At 39.3% G+C, this 20,650-nt stretch overlaps 1 protein-coding gene across 2 annotated transcripts in view; it reads left to right on the top strand.

Annotated features, from left to right (window-relative positions):
- The window catches only part of LOC146376742 (protein unc-13 homolog B-like), a 183,200-nt gene that overhangs the window by 69,172 nt on the left and 93,378 nt on the right, over positions 1 to 20,650 (top strand). For both annotated transcript variants that reach the window (XM_084945718.1, XM_084945719.1), the window contains 2 exons: positions 944 to 1,231; positions 1,753 to 1,840. In XM_084945718.1, the coding sequence (XP_084801844.1) occupies positions 944 to 1,231; positions 1,753 to 1,840 (376 nt within the window). The remainder of the gene's footprint in view (positions 1 to 943; positions 1,232 to 1,752; positions 1,841 to 20,650) is intronic.

A 20,650-nucleotide genomic window follows, 5' to 3' on the forward strand; every position in this document is an offset into this window, starting at 1 on the left:
CAGTGATGGAAGCAAAATGAATGACGAAACCGGCGGCTCTTATTTATTACTTTTCCACTGGTGAGGTGGTTAAAAAGCCCCCCCTTCCTCTGTCCCCTGCAGTTCTCTGAATTATTTCCAAGCCTTAGCCAATTTGTTTATATGAATCAAACTGATAGATTTATCATGGCATTACAGCGTACACCGTAGAGGCAGGCTGGACTCTGGAATAAAAGGAGCAAGGAGAAGTGGTTTGGCCCACACCCAACAGAAAGTAAATCGTGCAAGTTAAAGCACAGAGCCAGGAGTCTCAGTCTTCCAGCCCTTGAGTCGATGACTTATGAGATTTATCAGTTTTATCCCTATTACTTAAACAGGTTAACTTTTTCTTTACTAACATGCCAACATTGCTTTAAACTTGCACATGCTCTTAAAAGTTGTGCACAATTTTTAACGAGTGGTGGTGTCAGAAAAGATAGCAACATGCAGAAAGCTTATGCCACAAGGAGAAGCAGACTGCAAAATTAGTAAAAATGACACATCAACCAAAAATGGACGAAGTTTCCAGTGATGGCAGATAGTCATGACCATCAACTTTGCAATCCTGGTGGAACCTCTCTTGACCTGACTGTTACAGAAATGTATTTAATCAACTTATCTTCCTGAACCCTCTTAGTTTTCCTTGTTGTGTGTGATATTCTTTGTGATGTGATAAAGAGTATCCTTTGACCCTTATATTCCCCTTTGATCCTTTAATGTTTCATTCCAAAATCATGTCTGCCATTGCAAACTGAACTTTTTTTCAGTATTAAAGCAAATAAAATGTCCACAATCAATCAGGTCCTTACTACCATTTTGTAAATTGCAGATTTCCATATTGATTTTGGAATAAAACCTGGACGTTTATACTATTTTTCTGTCTAAATCACCTCTGTATTCTAAATTGTGATGTTGCTGTCTACAGCCCTCCAGACAGCAGCCACTTTGATTCGTCAGGCAACCTCAGCCCAGTCAGCTCTCAGCTGAGCTCTGAGCCTGAAGAGCGCCGGCATGTAGAGTCCTGCCACCCCAGTAAGCCTCGCCCTCCTCTCCAAAACCAGCCGTCCAACTGGAACAAGGAAGAAGAGGACGATGCTGAAAAGGACGTGCATGCACTGCCAGAGCCTGGTTCGAAGAAAGATTTAAAGGACTCTTCAGACATCCTTCCTAAACCAACCTTGGACAACTGCGATAACAAGAGTCAGACAAATGGGTATGTGGGTCTTGCATTGTCATTTTTAAAAATATGTAAAGTAATTGAGCTGGTAATCCTAACCAAAATATCCATCACTGTACACAGCATTTAGTTTGTGAGATACCAGTAGGAATTATTGGCTTTTAGTAACAAAGTAGTGACGACAACCTACCCAATAAATACTTGTTGAAAAGATGACTTTTCCAGAGGCAAACCCTAACCCTTTACAGATATGACTTTTCTAGATGTCCTTTCATCTTTCAGACAGCCAATATATCTGGCAACACTGTCTTCAATGAGTTTTGCTGGATGGGATTGCTGGATCTGTATTAAGGCTACATAGTGTCCAAAATGATGCTCAAACTGGGCTAAATTGAGACCAGTTCAGCCAGAATAAACACAGCCAAATTTTCAGGGATTATTTTTAAACTAAATATATGACTGGCTGATCAGATTTAGCCAAGAAGACATTTAATTTTATGTTGATTGATTTCGGTCTTGTCTATGTGTCCAAAAGCTGATCTCTTCTTGGTCCTCAGTTTCTTCGTAGATGGCCCTCCACCCTGCTCTCCATCCAAAGTTCGCTGGCTGAAAGCCTACAACAAAGTGAGAGTGAAACTGCACGAGGTAGGAAGACTCTTTCTCCTACCTCTATACGCTGCTCTTACACACTCACTACAAAAACATATTGCATGCCTTGCATACATTTTAGAATCAGTTCATTGTATTTAGTAGAGGTTCAACCCTAGAGAGCACAAGAAATACAAAACAGCCAAATCCCAAACACAGATACAGACACATTAACATTTCCTGTTCCCCCCTCTCTCTCTCTCCACTTTCTTTCATGTAATGATGCTTTCTCTCCCTCTTTACTGCTCTGGGTTGGTTGAGTTTCAAGTCATGCCACAGCAATTTGCACCAATTTTGCGCTCCTTAAGGATTTCTGCTTTGATCTGGGAAACTCCTTTTCTTCACTGGCTTCTTCAAATCTAGCTATCACTTCTGCTGTTACAGAAAGGTTTTAGTTCCAAGATATGGTACTGCAAGTTAAAAAGATTCATTATTATAGTACCAAACACCTGAGGGTGGTTTGCGGTCGACTGGGGTCTGAGTACTGCAAATGTAATTTCTGGCCTGTTTGTCATTTTGAAAGTCCTCAAATGATGGGAGATTGTGTGTATATTTTCTTCAAATAACATGGCCTTGCCTCAAATCACTGTATGCTAAGAAGTACATTTTAGGCTGTGCAGAGACATAAACCCTGGAGAATATAACTGCAGCAATAAAATCAATTTTTGAATAAAGCAACTAATAGGGAATATAGTTTTGTACATATCAAATCAGACTTTAGACTAAGGACGACATTGTAGCCTCTGCAAGTGCACACACACACACAAAGAAAATATTTTTATCACAGGCATAGGCTTAATTAGTATGATATATTTCTAGTTTACTTTAAATGTTCACTATAAGAAATGCTTTAACTTGTGAAAATTAATGTATTGTAATTACATTTTCCTTGCATTTAATTTCTAAATAAGTGTCTTTTAGTTCTACTGTACATCGGGTGACTTTGTTAGATTAGTTAGAAAAGTTAGTTATGACCAGTGATTCTCATAATAACTCAGGTAAATATAAGTTTGAAACAGCTGTTGTCTAAACACTGAGCTTTTGCTTTGTAATATTCATATTGTTTTCACTTTGTGACCTAAAAGCATGTGAACACAGTGAATGTGGCTGCTTTACAATGACAATTTGACTATTTTTATTTATAGATTACATGAAAAATCAATGTGGTTAAAACATACATAGAAAACAACCTGCTTAGATTTAGAAAGCCCATGTTGCTCCGATGCATCCATCAGTGTATGAATGTGCGTGCATGGTAGATAGAAAGCACTTGCATAGAAAAAGCTTAGAAAAGGTGCTTGTATGAATGGGTCTGAATGGTTGAATGAGGCAAGTTGTGGAAAGTGCTTTGAGTGCTCAGAGTAGAAAAGTGCTATATAGGAACCAGTCTGTTTACCATTCACTTACCAGTTAATGAAGCATGAAAATTTGATGAGCACCTGAAGTGATAATCATCTCAATTTGTTTGTGTTTGCATTCATGCTTTAAGCTGCTCTCTACGTCCTGCAACCTCTAGTATGTAATGAGAGAATCTGTGAGGCTGTGTGATCTTAATAAATTGGTTGATCGGGCAGCAAGACTGAATAAACGTTAACACAGTCCATATATCATTAAGTGCTCTACAATGGGAAGAGTGCAAAATATGAACAATGGTATCAGGAAATATATGGATGAGATGAAAGGTGAACTCATCCCAAAGATGTTTCCTACCCTACAGAAGGCTGTGGATAAGTCCATGGATATGCCCCCCTGCCCCAGCAACAAACCAGTCATACTGAACAATGTTACAGGCAGTGTAAGACTGCCCTTCAGACCCCTTCATGTTTGTCACACATATTCAGGGTTCTTTTCCATTTCTGGTGCTGGCAATACCAGTCAAGCTCCAAGGTGCTGGGCAGTGAACACAGGGCTAACTACATGACATCAGGCCCTCAGGCCACCTTCTTGGACTACCTGTGCCACTACCAGTAGTGACACTGACCCTCAAAACTAGTGAAAAACAGACAGAAAAGATGAGAAGGGGAAAAATGTCCACCTGCAAAATGATTTCTGTTCTGGGAGTTGTCTCATCGTTGCCCCTCTACTGCAGGTGTTGTTAATTTAATAAAAATCAAAGCAGCTGAAACAGATCAACACTTCTCTCTGCTACTTGCTCAGATCAACATCCCAGAAATGTATTTGATTTGTTGTTATACTCAGACGTGTTAAAAAGTGTTCCTGTAATTTTTTTGACAGTATAGCAATCAGTCCATTGTCCCTCCTTTATACTAATGAATAAATCCATGTTCTATATACGTGTGGACTCTACAGCACAGTCTTAACCCTAACAGTTAGTTTGTGGTGTCCATAGTTTTGTCCCTAGATGGGAAATAAGTATCTACACTCACACTCATAAACAGTCACATCTGAGATCTGCTTTTGTGTTCATTTTTCTTTGGGTTATTTCACATTCTCATTTCTGATTTGTTTCTTGGGCCTCTTAAATGCCACAAGCTTAGTTCACTTTGGCTTAATGCGGGGGTGCGAGTGGGTTCACGGCCCCGTGCTGAGAGGAGAGCCCTTGAGCAAAACACAGAATCCCAGTTAACTTACTGACCTACCTGGCAGGAGGCTGACAGAAGTGAGAAGTTTCCATCAGGAGCCATTAAGTTTATGTTAAATTATCTCATCTCCCATCTGTGACTCTCTGTCTCCTTAAACAATAAAGCTCATCAGTGCTCGTTCATGAATCAAATCTGTCTTTTGACGGCACTTCTTAGGAGGTAAATTTGGGACCTTACACAAAGTGGCTGCTTTGTTAAGTGAGTTCAGTGCGACATTGAACTATTACAACTACAGGTGTGTGTTTACTTGGAATTAGTGGTTCTAGTTTGGCATTGAAAGTTAAAGAGCTATTGAAAATGTCAGAAAAAGAACAAGAAATGGTTTTTGGTTCCGTTTAGTGCCCCTCTGCATGAATTTCTCTTTGAACTGACATGTTTGTGGCTCACAGTCACCTCGAGTGCTTTCTATCTGAAGAAACCTTCAATTTGTCCTCATAGATTAGAGGTCCTAGGCCACTTTTGTAACATTTCTTTGAATCACGGGTTTGTTTTAGTCTTTTTTTCCCCTTATTTCCTCTCTTCACCTTCTTCTGATGCCAGCAGCAGACATTTTAGTCATAACTAGTTTTTAAATTCCATTGTTATGTTTCTTATCTTATGAATTTAGATTAATGACCCACCAAGTGCCAGTTTTAAACTAGATTCAGCTAGCACGGGAATGACACCCTACAATATTATATTAGGTTTAATGTGGAGGTTGTTACTGTCACAGGGTTTCAATGAGACACTATTGCAGAGCTTTAAAAACAGCTGTCTTGCACCTGGCCAGGTAACACTGATAAGCTCTTGGCTAAGATTAGAAAATAGGTTAAATTCAGTTTTATTCATATATATTCATACTCTTAGTTTGCAATAACATCAGTCAACTGTGGGTACTTTAGACTCTGAGGCAAAAACTTAAAAATATCACAGGGAGAAATCCAACAACACCTGACAATACTGGAGAGAACTAATTCGCTTTTAACATGAGGACACCTCCAACAGAGCCAGATTCAGGGCAGCCATCTGTCTCCATGGCTGAAGTGAGGGAAAAGCAAACAAAGTAAAGAAGAAACAAACTAAATATGTGCACATTGGAGCAGGTCGCTGCAGAACAGGAACATACAGCTTTGGAGCCGGGAGACTCAGAAGGAGAGAGCACAGAGGCAAGGCACACAGTACAGGAAAAAAGACAAGTTCATTTTAAATTAATATATTTGAACACACGGTTCTAAATGACCTGTGGGCTCTAAGATTAAACTAACACATTCTCACCCCTGACGCTCGGTCAAGAATTCCTTCTCCACATATTTTAGCCTTATTGTGATTTTTCTGACTCTACACACTAACGTACTATTTTATTTTAGATAAAGGCAAAAAAGCCTTCTCAGACATATCTGTTACATGTCTTATGTCAGTGTTGACACCATCATTTCACTTTTGTCTGTGCCTGTTTCAGATGCGAAGAACTATTGAACCCTATCAGACTACCTTAGACACTGAAAAGCGTGGCGCTCAATGCATTTCAGAATGAAAGCTCACCAAGAGAATAGGTGAGCTTAGGCTGATTCCACAGGAAAGAAGTCTAATCGCTAAAGGTCCTGCCTTTCTTTCCGCGTTTAGAAAGGAATCACAAATACACCTGAACTCTGAGAGCAACTTGATAAAATGGTTGATGGGATATTAAAGATATGAATGAACCTCTGTCATCTCGGCTTTTTGTATTTACTATAACATGAAGGATTTTAAAATCGATTTGGGATTGGCTGAAGGCTCTTCAGAGACCTAATAGAACCGGATTAGAATAGTCCAGCCTAAAGTTAACAATCCCACAGTTGGATTAATATTTTTGTTCATAATTTTCTTCTTTCAGCATTTTAGAGATTTTAGGGCGGTTCCACGCATTTGTTTTTTTTCTGAGGTGCGACATGTACTTAATCTATGAGTACACAAACAGTGTCAAAGCTCCAGTGGAAAAGCTTTGAAGGTATTAATATTCTCCTCCCTTTGTGAGATATATTTTTTGGGACCTGCTTTTCCAGTCGTCTGTGTCATTTGTGTTTGGTGCAAACAGAATAAAAGACTTGAAAGTTCTTCACCTCCTACTTTACAGGTGAAGCCTTTGCAAGCAACTCCAGGACAGATCATAGAGAATAATTAGTTCATCCAGTCCCGAGCGGCTTATCAACAAGAGATCGTTTCTTTAAATGCCACCTTTGATCTTGTGCAAAACCGAGAGGAGAAAGCACATCAGATCCTTCACCTTTCATGGCCAATTACACAAGTATTGTGCTGCTAGTTGATGCTCATTAGCGTGTGTTCTTGGGTGTTCGGTTTGGAGATTAAATGTAGCTTCTAAATGTTCAGTTTTTGGCTAGAAATCCTGTTTGATATCGAAGAAAAGATTTGACGGCTGAACAAACTGCAATCAATTCTTTCACTACTTATAGCAGCTAATAACTGTATCTCACTGTAAGGCAACATGTCAGAACACATCTATGATGTAATCTTATGCATCACAGATGTTGACCATCAAATCACCAGATATTATTGGAACTGTATTCTACATGACGAGAGGAGGAGCTGTCAGTTAGGATCATTACTGTAAAAATACATATGTTAGTGGCACATCTCTATTCTGAGACCTCACCACTTTCACGTCCACACGTGGAAATCCAGAGGTGAGGGCATCAGCGGTACGACCCCAGGACAGACGGAGAAGACGTCAGTGACAAGAGATTTGACGTTGATTAAGTCAGAATAGGAAAGAAAAATGAGATGTTGGATGGAAATGGGATGCAAAGACGCAGCATCAACTGAGGCTAGAGCATCTTAGAAAATGAGAGTTGCCTCTGAATGCGTTGAAGGGTATTGGCTGAACCATCAGGTGCTAACGCTGAAAACAGAAATCTGCCAAAATTGTAGCCTTTTCCTAAACAATGCTAAGCTGCGTATATTTCCAGATGTAATTGCTGGTGTTAGTTCATTCGCCATGTCTCAGTTTAGATACTTGCATTTACTTTATTATGTTACTCTTTGTAGTTGTGCATTGCTTGAATTTGGAGAGTACAGTGTTCTGATCGTGGGAAACTGTGCACACAGCAGAATTATGGCTGGCATTTTTCATGTTGACAGCATATTTAGCTGCCACATTTTCTTCTGAGATGCTCTCAGTACTAAACACTTCTGTTTTCTGTCATGCACTCAAAGAAAGAAGCCGACAAAGAATTCATTTGTTATCAAATATTAATAATAAAATAGGACCCAGGTTGTGAAAATAAAGACTGCTAACCTTTGTTAGTGGAGTTTCACTCCATATTTTTTACCTGCTTTGGTTCTTTGCCCCACAGTTTGGGAATTATTAAATGAAACCAACAATTTATCATCCATAAATATGTAATGGCTTCATAACACATGCAGTGGATCACTCCCTACTGACTGACTGTTGTTTGTCCCTCTTTTTCCACTGCAAAGCCCAGATAGTGACATGTCAAGGGGAAAGGTGGACATCTTTTTGACAGTTTTGACAAGTACACCATAAGGGTAGTAACAGTGCACTTCATGTACTCATACTTATGTGTGTATATGCACTGTCAGTTACAATATTGTTATTTAAAGTGGCCTTATTGTGTTTTTTTTTCATTTTCTGTCATAGTTAGGCAACCATCATCAATTTAAATAAGTACGTCAGTGTATGAAAAAGTAAATGCTCCAAATATTGGGATCCTGGTTTTTCTCTTTGTAAACTCTTATTATGGTGATTTCAGGTACACAGCTCTGGCAGGTAGGCCTCACCGACCTGCTGTTCAAGCCTTATGTTTACAAGGGGCAGCCAATCAGAAGGGAGTTAGAAGAATAAAAAGTATAATACATCCTTTTAAATTCAGTTTGTATAGCTGACTTTTCCAACAACACTTACTCCACCCATCCATCTTCATCAGGAAGCAATTTATCCACACTGATGTAAAACTTAATTGAGATATAATTATATATTATAGTCATTTATTATCATTTGTACTTAGTGTGTGTAGTCTCAGATTAGAAGTCTGTATAGATATGCTAGCATTGTTTAAAAAAACATAAACAATTTTTTCAGATGGTCTTTATCTCTGAAGATATCTCCAGGCCACTGGACAGCAGTTATGCCATTAAGGACAAAAATAGTATTTTATCACTCTCGCAAGCATTGTAGCATGGCAACAATGTCGCATTTCTATGGAAACACGACCTTCCAACACTTGTTTATGATTAGGATGAATTTCTGCATGATGAAATAAATCAAGTTGAGCTTTTTTCAGCTCTTTGTTGACTTCATGACTCACGCTGGAACACAAACTGTCCATTAAAATTGTTAATCTGATTTTATTGATGAGCTGGGAAAAATATGATCACAAGCGGATGTTTTCAACAGCATTATGCTGCACTCAGTACGTAATGAGTGGGGACAACATGCAAGATTAATATTCGGTTCTTTTTCTACAGAATCAACAGCAAGTTGCCAGACAGCCAGCAGTATGTGCTGCAGCTCTGTATGTCAGAGAATCTCTAGTGTCAGATGCATTGACTGTAAATGCTTTTACTGCATCAGTTTTGTTATGTATATTTTATTTCTGTCCAGGAAAATTTGATCATAAAATCTTCAGTTTTTTGTAACAACTAGTAGACAAGAACCCAGGTTCGAGTAAAAGCTAAAACCAGCAGACTTGCAGGGAAAACAAAGCCGGAACAAAGGCTTTTTCTCATTATGTCACACGTCCTCTTGCCGTTGACCTTGAAATCAATTTCATTGCACCGTCTTGAAGAATGTTTCAATTTTTAAAATGCATCCAGAGGAGAGGGGACCAAGGAGAGAGGAGGTTTGCCAGGAGTGCTGTGGTCGAGGTTTAACAAGGGTTTTTATCCTCGACGTAAAAATGTGACCTGCTGTACAGTTGAATGATACAAACCATGACAGGGAGGAGGCGCCACAAATATGTGTTAATAAATTGTTTATGTGATAAAATTAAGCTGTAGGCAGTAACAAAGCAGAGGGCAGATGATGCTGCTTTTTTCATGTTTAACCACTTTAAAACAATCTGACACAGACTTTCATCAATATGCAAAAAACTGATATAAAATATCAATATTTGTGGATGCAGATGCTTAATGCAATATATATATATATATACACACTCATCCATTTTCTTCTGCTTATCCAATTCAGGCTTGTGGGGGAGCTGGGGCCTAGCTACCATCAAAAATCAGTCACATATTGTACTGATTCATGTCTTTGATTGCAGTTTCCTGCGCTCTTTCTGAGATCTCTTCAAAGCTTTCTTTTTTGTCCATTTGGACTTTTTTATGGAAAATTTGAGAAAATATGTGCTTGATGTTTAACACTCTGCACGCAGCAGTGAAAGCTGCAGCAGTACGAGTGTGTTTGTGTGATTACATGTGAGCAAAGATGAGAAATTCTGACTCGAGAAATTTAAAAAATCACTTAGTTAAAATCTTGGCACTGAACACGTTGAAAGTTTGCCAGTGTGCGTTTTAGACAATCGCTGTCACAAGCGGTAGCTGTATGAAACAAACCATAAGGGGAATATTGAAAGGCTTAACGTTTCTGGAAAGCTCTTCCACTTTTTAATGTCAGCAGTATTGTGTACAGTAAGTTTGTGCTAGATGAGTCTTGGTGCTGGAGTTTCTGTGTCAGATATATACTTTTTATTTTAATGTGACCTACTTTGGGTCAGAACTTTTGTTCAGTTCGACTGTTAGTTTATATGTATGTGTGCAGTTTAATATTTTACTCTCAACTGAAGAATAAACTTACATTTTGTATAGTTATGTAACATTTTTTGTATATTTAATATACGAATATTCAAAAACAAAATAATGATGAGACAGAAGTATTTATAGTATTTAAAACAATACCACTGATACATTATTCACATGTAACGCCTCATTAACTGCAGTTAGGGAAACGTCTTTGCATCTACGGCTTTTTTCTGTTGGCATATTTCATACTTTGCTGCGATGAACCACGTGACATTTTGGCAGAACAATCTGAGTAACAGAACAACTAACATGTAACTGCTGGTGAATATCAGAGGGGAACATGCTTCCCAGTACAGTTAAGTGTAGCTGTGAATTGTCATGTTGGGGAAAACTGAGCTCAGACTCGCCTTCAGCAAACACAAACATTTGGATACATTTTAACTTAACGAAGGAAGATCTTCATCTTAATCATGTAATATGCAGTTCAAGGGATGGCACCAAAGTCTGGCTAAATAATTATACTGCATTAAAAATAAAAGCGTTGCCGAGACGAAGATTATATATTTATGTAACTTCTATAACTATAAAGTCAAATAGTGGCTTTTCTCGTTTTTTTTTTCTCTTCAATTTAAGGAGACGATTAAGAGTCTTTTCATGCCCGTCACTTTTCTCCTGCCACGTTTGATCAGCTCTGTGGATTGGTGTTGATGGATGTGGCTCCAGCTGTATGTTGCACACAGACTGTCGTCGGGAGAAAGATGACAGTGCTGTGATTCACTGGGATGCTTCAAACAGCACTGTGCTCCTGCTTATCTGATCAGAACCTCTTGTCAAGCCTATTTTGTTAGTTTAGTTTTTTAAGTGTTATTTTTGTCTGTCAGACAAAATTATATGACACAACTGTGTCTTCATGTATGCAGATGTCACAGCAGCAGAGTTATAGGTCATGGATCTTTGACGGTGTTTTCAGTTTTCAGTTTACAGATGAGCATAATTATGATCTCAATCACTTTTTTTTAACCTGAATTTAACAGTTTATTAGACGAAAGCGGTAAAGTTTGGGGAACTAAAGCATATGCAACAAATTCTAATCTCTGGGTGAAAAATATTGTTGTTTTCTCCTATAAAGCTGCCATCAGCAGAGATTTATACAAGATGCCCTTTGTTGTCTGTGCCGTGATGAACCAGTCGTGGTAATATTGTATGCCAAGAGATAATTGGCCTGCAGTTTGTCTGGTGTGGAAGCTTGTTTCACTTTATCTCATAATTATAATTTTCCCTTGCAGTGCAGGGTCGGGCCTGAAAAACTAGAGTTAGTTTGGAGAAAAGACCATGGTTTAAGTTAAAATGTGTCTCTTCATGTTGAAACAAGAATTTTACTCCATGCATGTAAATATGATGCCAAGAGCTCTTTTACTAGTGTGTACATGTAACGACTAGGAACGACTAACACCAAAGGACACATAATGCTGTGTATATGCCAAAATAACAAGACCTCACTTTGCTGCAATACAGTAATATGACACAGCAACATAACTGTGATGTATTTCAATAACAAAACTCCAATATATCAAAGAGGGGTGATGTTGTTATACTACCTTATCTAACGTAACACTTTAAGAATGTAAAGGTATTGTAGTCAGAGCTTTCATTTGTAACGGTGCCACAGCAGGACCTTGGTCCTGTGTTCAGTAGAGGATGTTTTTAGGGGCAACTTTCTATTATGAGCTGTGCAGAATTTCCAGATTTTGAAACTGGCAGCAGGGTTTTTTCTAAAAACAGTGTTTGCTATTCAAAAGATGCCCATAATGAGGTTATGATGTCTGAAGGGAACTCAGATTAGAAACATTCATTCAGTATTTGCTATTGTGGAAATTTGTGGAAACGGTACTTTAGCTTACAGGACTATGCAGATGTTCCCTCGTCCTTGGAAATGCTTCACATACTCTCACAACCACACACACACACACTTATTTGTGCAACCAAAGAGAGGCTTTAACAGATGAGATCGCTCTCTGGGCCGGGCAGACATCAAAACAAGCATCAGAGAATATGCGGGGCAGCCAGAAAGGACTGTGGGGAGGGAGATGAGGAGATCCTGTGGCCCACAGCATCAGGGAGGTTGTTACAGACCCACTTTCTAAAGTACAGCAGACTCAGAACCTGCAGAACTGACGTTTCACCCCACAAATATGGTGTAATGCAAATATTCTATTTAAATATGTCAACTCTTCTTCCAGAGCTCCAGACAGTCTGGCTATAGCAGTAATGAAAATCTGGAAATATAATTGTTTATTTTGAATTATTGATGCAAAACTGGTGGGAATTTGATTTTTTTTAATGCTTTTATTACAATCGTAGTAACTTAATCATTAACTCAGAAAGAAAAAAAGACATAATCACAAAGATTTCTGTCCTCAAACACTTATGCATTATTTGGTAGATGGTAAAATACAAATACACACTGACCTGTCATCATTTGGTTGCTCAAAGGGAGTCACTGGTTTGCTCTCAAACCCTGTTAACAGGCAGGATGAGACTGTGGAAAATGTCCTGTCGTGACGTGTGTCGTTACAAATCTGAACTGAAATTGACAATAAGGTTTTATTAAACAACCTGTAGGAAAGGGATTCTGAACTTTCACAGTAGCCTGGGGGTACTCGAAGTAATAACTGCTCTGAAAATAACAAGGGAAGGCAACTTAATTAAAGAATTGAGTCAACCTGAACAGTTTGAAATTATTTAATTAAATGTAATAGATAAGTGCTTGAAATTGCTGTCAAAAGAACATATCAAAATGAAAAAGTAGTAGTTTAAAAAGTGAAATAGCTGATTAAACACACACTCATCAGCCGCGTCACTGGTTTTACTTTGTATGTAGTGAGTTTGACCCTGTTTCCTTCAGACCTGCATTAAACCTTCATGGCATAGATTCAACAACCATTCTGGTCCATACTGACATGAAGCATCACACCCACAATGCAAACCTCTCATTCCACAACATTCCTAAGGTGACCGGTCGGATTGAGATCTGGTAAGTAAGGTGGTTATTTGGGTATAACGAGTTTGAGATGATGTGAGCTTTGTTACATGACATGAAGAAGGATCAGACGGTGGGTCGAGTGTGGTCATAAAGATATGGACGTGGTCAGCAGCAATATGCAGGTAGTGCGGCCACTGTCTTCTCACCACAGCAAGGCGACCCAATGCCTTGGATTTATGTTTGTGAGCAGCTGAACTGATGTACCTAATGAAGTGCCTGGTGAGTGTATATCTAAAATTCTAACAGATGAAAGTGTTCATGTGTGCAGATAAACATTGAGAGGCTTATGAAAAAAAAAAATATTTTCAGTGGCTTTACTGGCTGCTGTTGCTTTACCTGAAGTTTTCACTTTATTTGCTTTGATGCTTTTAAGCCTTTCCTGCCTGCTTTTGCCTGTGCAGTACAAGTAGCCTCAAACTCACCATGAACGGCCTTGCTTAGTGAAAGCCATTTCAGTAAGGAGAGCTCATTTAGAGTAAGTGAACAGGATTCATTGAAATACAGAGATTGAGTAATAAACTATTCGGTGATTAGACTTTGATGAAGCAGAACCGAGTTGAAAGAAGATGAAGCAGATGGAGACTCGGACCAGGATCTCTGTCTAGCCAGGATGAGGTGGAGTTGGGGTGGAGCTGGATCGCAGTCTGAAAGGCAGAATGACAGAAGATCAATGAAATTTAAAGCAAAAGGGACAGATGCTGCTCAGTCTGTGTTTCACATCACTTCTGCTTTCCTGCACTGTCAAATGTAACCCTGTTGTCATCACTCTGGCCCTTTTATTTTCTAAAGACTGAGGAATGAGCACAGATATAAGCTTCATGTCTCTTTGATCCCTTCAACCTGTTTTCACAATTAAATCGACTTTACATTTGCCTTGTTTATGCATCTACCTCAATTTCCACCATATATTAGTTATTTTGTCATCTATTGTAATTTGTAGTATATTGTATTATTTATTGTGGTTTAGTTAGTTACTGTTCTCACTGTCTTGGAGCAGTAAGAAGTGAACACATCGCTTCCTTTGGGATTAATAAAGGATTCTGATCCTGATGTCTCTGAGTAAGATCAGGGGAAAAACTGAAAGCAGCATTAATAACAAAAAGGAAACAGCACGTTGGATGGAACAGGGTGGAGTGTGATAACTCATTATCGACAGAGGAGACATGCAGACATAATTGGATATGTAAGGAGCGGACCACCTCCCGACTGCCTGTCCAGGGGTCCTGATGAAGACGAGCAGTGAGAATGAAAAGGTGGGAAATAATCAGAAAGACGGGGAGTGAGAAAGCTTTGTTTACTGTATTTTTCAGACTAGTCTAAGGATGTATATTTATTTGAAATGGCATTTCAGCAAGGATCCAAAGGAACATGTGGAAAGGAATAACCTCCTGCTCCCTGTTACAGATGGTTTATTAAGCACTTCATAAATATTCTGCGGTTGCATTTGCAGTGATTCATAAACACAAAACACTCAATGTCGTGCTGCTCCACTGAATTGTGATGTACTGGAGCTCCTATTGGTGGAGAAATTGTTATCTAAGTCACTCAGATGTGAACAGTTTTATTTCAGAGCGTCAACAATAAGGTGGGGGCAGACGCGCTTCTTCTTTTGATTAGAAAATTAGTGAGTGAATTTTCAAGCTGAGTGGATGGAAGCAGGCGGCTTCTTTACGCCCTGAGCTCTTTCTACACCGGGACATCTGTCTTAATAAATGTGCCGCGCTGCCTTATTGCTAATGCAGTCAGGATTTACCTCCATCTTGTTTTATCATTTTAATGGCTTTGTGAAGTTTAGGCTAAATGACATCTTCACATTCTAGACTTTGTGTTTATTACTGCCAACGCCTTTCATCCAGTCAATGATTGAAATTAAATTTTTGAAACATTTGGAATTTAAAGCACCGTGATTTTTATTGACTGATTTTAATGAGTGTCAAGCAGAATTTATCGGGCTTGGATGATGTTTATTTTCACAGTAGACAACTGTGCATTAAAAGAAATGATACATTTATTGGCCACTTTATTAGGTGCCCCAGCTTTCAGAAGTGCCAACAGCTGCACATCCAAGATAAGAATCTCCTGTCCTATTACATTCAAAAGGTGCTCTACTGGATTTACATCTGGAACTGATTTTGATCTTCAGGAAACTAGTTTGAGTTTATTTGAACTTTGTGTGTTATCCTGCTGGAAGCAGTGATCAGAAGATGGGTACACAGCAATAAACCTCAGGTAGGCTGTGGTGTGTAAACGATGCCTAACTGCTACTAAAGGGCCTGAAGTGTGCCAAGAAAATACCCCCACTTATTCCACCAATATCATCAGCCTGAGCTGTTGACAGAAGGCAGGATGGAGCTGCAGGTTCATGTTTTTAGTTCAAACTCAATCTCTGCCATCTAAATCTTGCAGCCGAAATTGAGACTTATCATTCCAGGCAATGTCTTTCCAAACTTTTTCTCCCAGTTTTTTCGAGCCTGTGTGTGTTTTTAGCTAACAGGAGTCCTCTGGTTGGAGCCCATCTGCTTTAAGGTTGATGTGTTATCCATTCAGAGATGCTTTTCTGCATACTGTGGTTTTCGTGGTTGTTGTTCAGGTTCAAGGCGCCAAGATGGCGACATAGAAAACACTCAACTCAACTTGATTTTTACAAAATTCTTACTTTTGCATTGACTTGCGTGTTAGATTTAAGCAACAAAATCTTCTTAGTCAGGTATAAGAAAAGCTTTATGTTAATGTGCTCCTGTGCTACATTAATGCTGCACTTATGCGCTTAAATGTGGACCTTCACAAGTGTCCATGTGACAGACCCTTCTCGTTTTTAACTACACCAATCAGATTTGCAAAGTGTCAACAGGTGAAAAGTTTCACTTGTGTTCTGCTGTTTGTTGTTGAGACATTTACAGAAAACAGTTGTTCTAAATTGTTTGTTCTTTTTATCTTCAATCAAAAATTGATTTAAAAGGCACGTTAAAAACAAAACACAAACTGGTGGCAATCTTTATCTTAATTGGTGAAACTTCATTTGAAGCCAGAGCAGGAGACATGGACACACGAGAGGAAAAGGAAACAGAACTGTGAGTAAGAGGAGGAGGAAGGATAAATGAGGGGAGAATTGTTTTGTATGTTTCGACGATCATGAGTCTGTCCAATATACTAACAACCCGCCTCGCTGAGAGATCGAAGCCTGATGTTGCTCCATGACTTTGGCTGAAAGTCACTGTGGAAATCTGGCCCGTGGGCAGCCTGTGTGAATATGTCTGTATGTATTACAGGAAGTGTAAGGAGCCTCATTCATGCCCTCATGAATCCTGGTGTTAAATGAGATGTTTGGCTGCTTGTTTGCTCCGAGCGACTGCACCTAGCTTAAATACAGGGACTATGAAAATACCGTCACACACACACAGTAAAATATGTTGATGAAATATGTTTCATTACAAAAGATTACAAGAATAACACGCCTTAAATGTGAAACTTGTATAGCTAAATTGTAGATTAAATTCCTCTTCACACTGAAAACGAAACGTCCTTATCGGTAATGAAATTCTTTATATCGCGTCTTAAACGCTCCGGGGCTGAAGTTAATTCCAGGCAATGGCAGGATGTTGGGTTTATTTGTCAGCTCTGCCAGCCGCCGTATCAGATAACCATGACTCCTATACTCAGATGCCATTTGTCTGTTCAGTATGTGAAAGGTGCAGCTGGTGTATGAAAGCGTTGCTCTCCTGCCGACAGCCTGTGTAGTAGGTGAAACGACTGCACTCACAGACATCATACAGCGTTTTACATAAATGATGTCATGATTAGTTTCTGGTACTCTGCAATAAGAGGCAGCAGATATTGTATATTAGTCAGTAAAGTAGATTTTCTGACTTGCTCATTTCTTGACAGCAGAGAAGACGTGGATGTCAAATTTGTCGCCCAACTTGTTGACTGTTACGGTGCTTTTTCTTTTGTTTCTTTCACACGACTCTATCACAGTGATGCTTGAGGTCATTTGTTCTTGCTCGTGGCATTTTAGGCAGCTGACAAATACATATTGGAAATCTGCCTTAGTTTATGTGGACATAAAAAATGTTCTTGTTTTGACACCAAAATAAGTTGGATATATGTAGTTTAGAGTGTTGGTTTAGTGTGCACTCAAAATTCTTGTTACGCTGTTGGAAAACTGTCCCTCTAATTAATAATTACATGCACCTTAGTGACTTGATTACTCTCAGCTATCTGGAATTACCTGTGCATGACTTCACAACAGGAAAGCTTCACTGAAAACACTGATAAGGAAGAAAGAAAGTAATAATAAATAAAAGTGTCCTGGGTTTTAAACAGTAAAAAGAAAAAGTTCTTGGACTTATAATTAAATGTATTCTGCTTGATTCCCTGTATGTTCATTCTTTCTAATTTATCTTTGTGTTTTTCCTTAGTATTTATCTCTGGTGCTTAGTTGCAGTTGCCATTTGTAGTTGAGCTTAGTTATTCCTCGGGTTTTATTTCCTTTTTTTTATTAGTCGCTATGGTTTCATGGCTCCAGGCGTCGATGCTTTCTTGTATTCTGTGCTCTTTACATTTTGAGTCTTTGTTACAGTTTGTTTGCTATGAGCTCTTGTTCTGTGCACCTTTCTGTGTTTTGCTGCAAACAACCACGATGCCCCCACCCACCCACCCACTGTTGCCCATCCACCAATCTGAGTAACCTTCATCCCTCAAGCCACTCATACACGGACTCTGTACACAGACCAATTCCTTTGCAACTTATTCTTTTTATATTTGGTGCCTTCCTCTAGTTTTGTATATATATTCCCCTTGTTTTATTATTCCTGCTGTCTTGCTATTTATATGTCTTGCACAGTCAGGTGGAGTACCCACAATTTTGTTGTACATGTACAATGACAATAAAGGGCTGTTCCTTTCATTCCTGTTGCACTCCTTCCCCTTCTCACATCAAGTTCTCTATATTCTACTGTATAGAGATTCAGTGTTTTCAGTTACTCACTTCCTGTTTTACTTTGATAGTCATTTGTCTCCTGTGCCTTGTATTTATCTTACTTCCTTGTCTCGTTTTAATTAGTTTCACCTGTCTGTCCCGTGTCCACTTCCACTGGTTGCCTCGTGTGTATTCTTTGTTGCATCATGCTCTGTTTCCCTGCTGTATTTCTTCCGTACTTATTTCTTTGCATTTGGAACTTCGTTTGCTTCTCTTTCTGTTTCTATTGTTTTGGACTTAATTAGACTTAATAAAGGCTCATCTTTTGTTGGGTTCCTCACTGCACAGCACATGACAGAAATTCTTCCTAATAACTAGCATGCCAGAGAAACTGCTTTCCAACGTAGAGAATCTCAGTGTTTCACTACAAACTAAGCCAAAAAATCTTGAGGAGGAAAAAATGCAGAAAACTCCAACAGCTGTGTTGTAGAGAATTAGCACTAAATGTCTCGCTCCTCTAACACAAGGAAACAACAATTGAAAGAGTGGTCAGTCTCACTGAAAAACTGTGGAAACTGCAATATGATATGATCATATTGCAGTTTATCTGGTATTAAATTAGACTTAAAACTAGTGATTGAGACTATAAACACACCAGAGAAGGGTTTACAGAGGTAATCAAACGAGGAGTAAACTGGCTCTCTTTTTATAAAATCTAACTTTATTTGGAAAAAAGATGAGTCGCCTCCGGCTGGCCATTAGAAAGAATAAAAGAGACACTGAGGCACTTATGACTTGCTTTGAGTTTTCGGACCCTGAGGCCACATCCTTTGCACAGTCCAAGATATCTTTCTCTGTTACTGCACATAGTCCCAGTAACTCTTGTTCTCTGCAACAATGGCTGTTGTAAAAAGTAAAATGCTGAGACATGCCTGGAATGAGAGAACCTGCATTTCATTGCCTTTAAAAATTACTACTCTTGACTAGGGATGGGTATCGTTTAGGTTTTATCTGATACCGGTGCCAAACCAGTACTTTTGAAACGGTGCCGGTGCTTAAACGGTGCTCGAACCGGTGCTCGAACCGGTGCTCGAACCGGTGCTTAAAGAATGGAGAACACAAACTTTGTCCTAAAACCTCTCATGTTTAGCTGTTTTTTTTTGTAAAAAGATAACAATGTTAGCCTTTTCTGCAGCTATGGGGCATATGTGGTATCACTCTTGGCTGGAAGCAGTGCTTAAACAATGGAAAAAACACAAACTTTGTCCAAAAACCTCTCATGTTTAACTGTTTTCAAATTTTTCTTTGGTCATTTTAGCCTTTTTGGCCAGGGTGAAGGGAGCATCTGCCATCAAACAAGAAGACAGCCGCATGTAACTACGACGGTGTTTGCTAGTTCACCTTACATGCATTAATTTAACGTGGTTAGCCTACTCAATGTAAATTACACACAAACAACATTAAGCTACTCACGCAGAGAAGAACGGCTGCTGCTGCCATCATCATCCGTCATCATTTCTGCTACACTGACTACGGCTACGGGCCAGGACTCTACTCCTCCGGTTTTTGGGGGATGTTGCTAACCCCGGGTCCGATAACAGGCACCACACCCGCAGTAGGTACGGCGCATTTCTCGGCTTTAAAAAAACCCCGCTATGCGTCGCCGGGTGTTTCATCAGATTCCATGTGTTACCTCCTTTGCACAGTATCAGCTTAAAGCACTTGTTGCAGGCTGCTGAGTTTGCATCTTTTGCTGTGAAGTACAGCCAGACTTTGACCGCTTTGTCTTGGGCATTTTTAATCTGTAGCTCTGCTCTAAAAGAACGTACGTACCTGGGCCCGCCTACTACGCTTGCAAAGGTAAAACGATTGGCTAGAATCTGAAGTGTATCACATCTCAGGAAAAAAAAAAAAGCACCGAAATAAAGCACCGAAATGTGCTCTGCCTTTCGGTCTGGTTACTACCATTTATGTCAGAACCACCGGTACCCATCCTCTTGACACTGAAGCTCTCTGAGAAGACTGAAAAGCTGAAGAATCGAACCTCCGACTGTCTGCTGGCAGTGTGATTCCTGTCTTTTCAAGTGCGATTTGTTTTTTCTATGGCTCAAGGCTCTTGTGGGCTTTGCTTGCCCAGAGCACATTCAGAGCATTACGCAAAAAGCACCTCAGCACATGCAAAATAAAGGCCTGTCAGGTGTTATGTGGGCCTTGCTTTCATAATATTGAATGGCAATTCTTCTTCAGTGACGTTTTCTCACTCTGTCAATGAACACCCAAGCCTTGGAAAAGATGTTAGTCTTTGTCACATAGGCAGAGGTGCTAGTTATGTGACTTTCTGCCATAGAAGTGTGTTTTGCAGTCATTTGTGGCTAGTTCCTTACTTAATAGGCCCTCATTTTTAAAGCCTAATATGACCTGAGTAGTGTGTAATATACTGTGCAATAACAGATGCTGGTGTGAAACAGTTGTTCCTCCGGTAGTGGTTAAATATGTGAATAATATCT

This window comes from Perissodus microlepis, chromosome 12 (genome assembly GCF_051167445.1).
Source record: "Perissodus microlepis isolate ML-2025 ecotype Zambia chromosome 12, ASM5116744v1, whole genome shotgun sequence".
NCBI lineage: Eukaryota > Metazoa > Chordata > Actinopteri > Cichliformes > Cichlidae > Perissodus > Perissodus microlepis.